We start from the raw sequence: 6,327 nt of genomic DNA, 5'->3' as shown, positions 1-6,327 counted from the left end.
CCTCCCACTAGCCCCCTCCCCCCCTCCCCACCAGGTTAATTTTTCCTGCAGAGCCACTCGCTGAGATTCAGCCTCTGTCACCGGGCTGACGATTCCTAAGCGATCCTCGGAAATCCCACGTGTTCCTTAGCTGGACACGTGGGGCCCTTCCTACACACGCTCCAACGTCCTCCCTCCTGCACTCCCAAGACACATCCAGAACTGGGTGTCTGCACACCTCAGGCCCTCCCATCCCCACGTCAGCCGCCCGGGGGGACTTGTGCCTTGGCTCCCCAGATCCCCGCCCCCACCGGAGCAGCTCGGCGCCTGCGCTCTCTGCCTGCCTCCGCGCACACACCCGCCACGTTTCTCTCTTCCCACCTGGACTTAGAGCCCTGGGCGGAGCTGCGCTCTCTGCTTGCAGATGCGTGCGTTCCTCAAAAGCTGCCTCTGGTCCAATGGATATTTTTATTCTCTCACAGGACTTGTTATTGAACAAATGGATAAAGCCATTCATCAACCAGAACTGACAAGGTTCCTCATCCAGGCACTGTGCCCGGTCCCGAGCGCAGGCGTGAGCCAACCTGGACCCTGTCCACGGAACCCATGGTCCAAGGCAGCCAGGTGCATGGTGGCTCCCCAGGAGGATAAGTCCACCTCCTAACCCCTGAAACCTGTGAGTGTGATCTTGTTGGGAAAAGGGGGTTTGCAGATGTAATTAGGGTAATGATCTCAGGCACCCTGGACTCAGGCGAGGCCCTAAATCCAATGACAGGTGTGTTGGTAAGAGAAAGGCAGAGGAAGATTTGAGACTGAGACACACAGGGAGAAGCCATGTGAGAAGGAGGCAGAGAATGGAGGATGTGGCCCCAGCTAAGGAAGTCAGGGGCCATCGGGAGCAGGAAGAGACTGGAAGGACGTGCCCCTACAACCTCCAGGGGGAACACGGTTGGGCAGACACCTCGATTGATTTTAGACCTCTGCCCTCTAAACCGTGCGAGAAAACATTTCCGTGTTTAAGCCACCAAGTGCATGGTAACTTATGGGGGCAGCCGCAGGAAACGCATATACCCAGTCATGGAGCCAGAATCACAGACCACTGGCTGAGCCAGGGCTGGGAGGGACAGAGCGGGGCTGGGGGGTTTCGGCAGGAGTCAGAGAAGGGTGTGAAGTTCACCACAAAGAGACAGGAAACATCGAGGCCCAGGGGACAGACAGTTGGATGGTTGGACGAAGGCCTCTCTGCGGGCCATGGAGGGGAGGCCCGGTGGGCCTGCTTACTCACAGAGCCTGTCCCCGTGTTACGGGGAAGTAGTCGGGGCGCACTGATAGGATCAGGTTGGGGAAGGGGCACACTGTCTGCTGTGTGCAGGAAGGAGGAAAAAGATGCGGGACTCCAAGGAGACCCAGGGTGACCCCCCCCTGCTACCCCCACCAGCCCAGCTGAGGCCCAGAGGACAGGAAACACCCTCCTCCCAGTAGCGTCGGGCACTTGAAGGTTGTATTCGTTCCTGTGAGGGGGCCAGACCCACGGAAGCTGGTCTCAGTCAAAAGGAGTCTTCAGGGGCGCCTGGGTGGCTCAGTCGGTTAAGCATCTGCCTTCGGCTCAGGTCATGATCCCAGGGTCCTGGGATCGAGTCCTGCATCAGGCTCCCTGCTCAGCGGGGCGTCTGCTTCTCCCTCTCCCTCCTGCTCGTGAGCTCACTCTCTCTTAAAAATTAGTATTTTTTTTTTAAAGATTTTTTAAAAAGTAGTCTTCAGTTTGGTTCGGGGACAGCAGGTGGCCTAGAAAAACAGGCTGCACTGGACCCAGAAGCTTCTCTGGCTCTCGCAGTGTCTCTTTGACCCTGCTCAGCTATGTGCATGTCTCTGTCTCTACCTCTGCCTACCTCTGAGGCACAATCTCTTTCTCTTTGTGTCTCCCTCTCTCCCTCTTTCTCCTCATCAGTTACCAGGTGAACAAGAACTTAGTGGCTTCCAAGGACAGTGATCACGTGTCCTCTCCCAGGGAATTAGGATGGGGCCCAGCAGGAAAGGCTTGTCTGTGCCTCAGGACATCTGAGTTCGAAGGCTGGCCCACAGGCTGTCAGTACTGTCAGTCAGGACTCCATGCGTGGCCTCCCTGTGGGCTTGGGTTCCTCACAACGTGGCAGCCGGCTTCCCAGGGGAGTGTCCGAGAGAGGGAGAGAGCCAGGTGGGAGCCACTACGTTCTGGTGGTCAGAGAAGTCACCCAATTCTGCAGACTCAAGGGGCGCACGTAGCTTGCCCACCTGTCCGTCAGGACCGTCGATGTCGTTCCCAGGATCTCAGTGGGCGAAGGACATACGTTGCTGTGGCTTTGGATAATTCAATCTCTCTCTGCCTTTCTGCTGACCCCTCCCTGCCACTCTGTCCGTCCATCTCTGCTTCTGTTTCCCTGAACCTTGGTCTGGCTCTGTCCCGATGTCTCACTCTCTCTTTGGCACCCTGTCCGTCCTGCTCTCCCTCTCACAGCTCACCAGTCTCCCTCATCTGGCAGATGGACTTCCTTGGCCCTCTCTGAGCATCAGCCATCGCCTCTGTGACTGGCCATTGGTCTCATGGAGTCAGAAACTCCAGCCTGACCCCGCGTGACCATCATCAGCTCAGGCATCCATGTCCAGCATGGGGCTCTCAGTTTACGCTCTGGAGACACAGCCCCGGCCAGCCAGTCGGCCAGCGTTAGGCTCCTCTGGCCCAGGGGCCCCTGCTCCAAGCCTGTATCGACCGGCAGAGACTGGCCACTGGGATAATTAAGAGCCTCTGCCATGGTCCGGAGAAGGAGGTTTCTGTCACTCACCCAGTAGGTGGGTGATTGGTCAGGACTCGCCATTGCTAAGGAGGGTCTCAACTCAAACCAGTAGAGACAAAAAGCATCTATCAGCCTGTGGTAACAGATGCTGCTGGTGCCCACAAGCTCTAGAACCACTACACAAGGAGGCAAAAGAGAAAGAAGTACCTGGGAGTTACATCCCTCGCCTCAGGCAGGAGTCACACTCACGGCCCCCCATGGTTTGGTTCCTGCTGATGCCTGAAATCACATTCCACGTGTCTCCACCCTTCCCTGTCCCCTGCCACTGCCCTCTCCTCTCCCCTGGGAGCACTTGCTTGATCTCTTTCCAGGCTGGCGGGTGAGTTTGTATGCTGCTGTCTGGAGGCAGAACTGCTTTTTCTCAGAGAAACCTCTCTTTGACGTTGAGGCCTTCAACTGATTAGATGAGGCCCACCCAGATTATTAAGGGTAATCTTAATTTAAAGTCAACTGATTGTAGATGCTAATCGCATGGGCGAAATACCTTCCCTGCAACATCTAGACTGGTGTTTGACCAAATAACTGGGCACCATGACCTGGCCAGGCTGACATAAAACTGAACCATCACACCCCCTAAGACATCTACAGAACGGGGATGGCCAGGATGGGATGGTGTTCGGGCACAGCTGGATCCCGGAATTCCAAGTCTGGCCCTCGGTCTCATCCATTGTTAGACTTGCTTTCCTCCGTATGCAGCCTCCACTGGGACACTTTGCTCTGTGTGGCATCATCACAGACCTTCAAGGGCCCAGCTCAGCAGCTGCGGAAGAAACCACCTCTCAGCCCGCACGCCATATCCACGCCAGGGAGAGCTGTGAGTGACCTGCTGTGGCCCTGTACCCACCACAGCTTGCCAGTTCCCCCCGAAAGAACTGGACAAGGGGGAACAGGAAGAGGGCCAGAGAAGCCAACATAGCTCCTCTCCGCCATGTTGCTCACAAGCACGTTGCTTTGGTAAGTTTTCTCAGAAATTAATTTTTCCGCCGCTTGAAGACGAGATGAATTTATTTTATTTTCTCAAAGGTCATGGCCAGAAAACACAAGCCCCTCCACCTTCAGTTGTCTTGATCCAGGTGACCCAGGGCCGCCCCCGGACATTTCTCCACAGCAGTGGCCACACTGGGGTCATGACCAAGGGCGCATGCTGGCTGCTTCTGAATCTGTAAAGTAACAGAAGAATGCCCTGGGTTACAATTAATAAAGATCATTGTTCCTGGACGTGAACAAAGCCGGGCTTCCTTTCTTTATTTGGTGGCCCATTTGGTGAAGCACTTAAGAAGTGCCCAGGCCAACATACACATACAGTGGTTTTAATTACATCCTGTGAATTTATTTTTCCAGAGAGAACTAGTTCGCGGGGAAATGTCCATAAAAGCAACTTTAGCAGCCGTGTGATCTTCTGTGTGTGTTTCCTGTAGGAAGTCTGTTGAGTTTAAGGTCAGCTTTAGCATGATGTTTTACAGAGGCAGGGGGATGGTGAAGGCTGCCCACAGCCCCGGGGATGGGAATGTCATGGCCTGGGGCCCCAGGGTGAGCTGGGCACATGACCCCTGCCACTGAAGGTAGGCACGCTGGCCGAGGACAGGATGGCTTCCACGGGCTCCAGCAACCCTCGGGAGCTTGCAAGTTTATGTTCACCCCACTCTGCCGGCTGCTTCATGCATTCCTTAGAAACAATTCTAAGGGATCAATTTTACAAGGAAGGAATCGGATCCCAGATGGAAGGTCTGAAATGCATGACAGAATGATGAGCGGATATTGGTAAATATGTGAATTAATTTGGACAAAACGTGGCTGCCTAAGCAACAATAAAACAAATCGTGAGCTAAAAAAACAAGGTAAAATTAAAAGACCAGACACTACAGCATATCAGTTGGGGTTGTGCTAGTATTGTTGGAAGAAAGCTAAAGACACGGATTAATCATAGACCTTGTAAACTGTAAGGAGTTCAAAGTAGCTAAAGTAACCATTAAAATAACAACCATGGTTTGGGCACCTAGATGGCTCAACTGGTTAAGCATATGCCTTCAGCTGAAGTCATGATCCCAGGGTCCTGGGATCGAGTCCCGCATTGGACTCCCTGCTCAGCCGGGAGCCTGCTTCTCCCTCTGCCCCTCCCCCCGCTTGTGCTCTCTCTCTCTCTCTCTCTCTCTCTCAAATAAATAAAATCTTTAAAAAAAAATAACAACCATAGTTTGAAAGTTATGCTTTCAAACTAGACAAATCTAGGAAAATGAGGTAAGAAAAATAGGATAAAAACTTTCCTTTTTTCAAAACAAGGCAAAAAAAAAAAGTGAAGCTGAGAAAATACAAAAAGTGGGAAAAATAGAGCCCACATTATAAGATGGTATAGTACGTCCAAATGGAATAAATTCTCCAGGTGAAAACAGACTGCCCGACGGAATGTTTACGAGAGACACAATTAAAACATGAAAATTCAGAGAGATTTAAAGGCAAAGGATGAAAGCACATATCCAGGAGAAATCAATTAATTATCACAGTGGGTGGGAGACTTTAAAATACCCCTCTCAGGAAGTGAAGAGTCAAGTAGGAAAAGCATCTACAAGAGGATGACTTTGGATAAGACAACCAACAGGCTTGACGGAACGGGCATATTACATCCAACACTGGGCCCAAGATTCCTTTCCGAGGCATGCAGAACACAACACTAAGCAGTGTGGCCGAGGATGTGGGGAGACCCTGTGCACTGCTGGGGAGACCCCAAAATGGTGCGGCCGCTATGGAAAACAGAGAGTCCCCCGTACAATCCAGCAACTCCAATGCCACGTGCGTCTCCAGAAGAATGGAAGGCGAGGACACAAGCAGATCTTTGCACACCCATGTTCACAGCAGCATTATTTACAATAGCCGAAAGGCGAGAGCAGCCTGGGTGTGAAGAGTGTTAGTGCACACATTTACACTATTGGGATTATATAGTTTCTACTGCTATGTAACATCGCCGTCATACAATGAAAGAGTATGCGGCCAAACGATGAGGTGACAGATACAAAATGTGGTCCATCCGCACAAAGAAATACTTGTCAGCCTTGAAAAGAAGTGAGATCCTGACCCATGGGGCGACAAGGATGAAGCTGGAAGGCCCTGCCCCCCGAAACAAGCCAGCCACAGAAGGACGAGGACTGTCTGTCTGCACTTACACGTGGGACCTAGCGCAGCCACACTCCTGGAGACGGGGAGCAGAAGGGCGGGCGCCAGGGGCTGCGGGCGGGCTGTGGAGTCCGTGTTTCATGGGGACACGAGAAAGCTCTAGGGACGGACGGTGGTGATGGTTGCACAGCGTGTGCGGTTAATACCACTGCACTAACACTTAAAAATGATGAAAATGTGCATTTTATGTGTATTTTACCTAAAAGACGATGACACGTCAAATGTTTGTTAAACCCTTTAAAGTGAAAAACTGCGGGGAAAAAAACTATTTGGAGCTTTTATGAACTGGACTGTGTGTGAAGCTGTCAGAGCGATGTGCACAGGGCTCAGAGGGTGGGGAGCAGGTGGG

General features: G+C 52.5%; 1 protein-coding gene across 1 annotated transcript in view; it reads right to left on the bottom strand.

Annotated features, from left to right (window-relative positions):
* Positions 1-3,802: 3,802 nt before the first annotated feature.
* The window catches only part of TRAF3IP1 (TRAF3 interacting protein 1), a 75,362-nt gene continuing 72,837 nt past the window's right edge, over positions 3,803-6,327 (bottom strand). Inside the window, exon 16 of the mRNA XM_064587368.1 lies at positions 3,803-3,970. Within this exon, the coding sequence (XP_064443438.1) occupies positions 3,835-3,970 (136 nt within the window). The 3' untranslated portion in view covers positions 3,803-3,834. The remainder of the gene's footprint in view (positions 3,971-6,327) is intronic.

Source organism: Mirounga angustirostris, unplaced genomic scaffold, assembly GCF_029215605.1.
Source record: "Mirounga angustirostris isolate CCGP_5_RB_7025 unplaced genomic scaffold, mMirAng1.0.hap1 SCAF_3, whole genome shotgun sequence".
In the NCBI taxonomy this organism is placed as follows: Eukaryota; Metazoa; Chordata; class Mammalia; order Carnivora; family Phocidae; genus Mirounga; species Mirounga angustirostris.
This window is presented reverse-complemented; position numbering and strand designations above follow the sequence as displayed.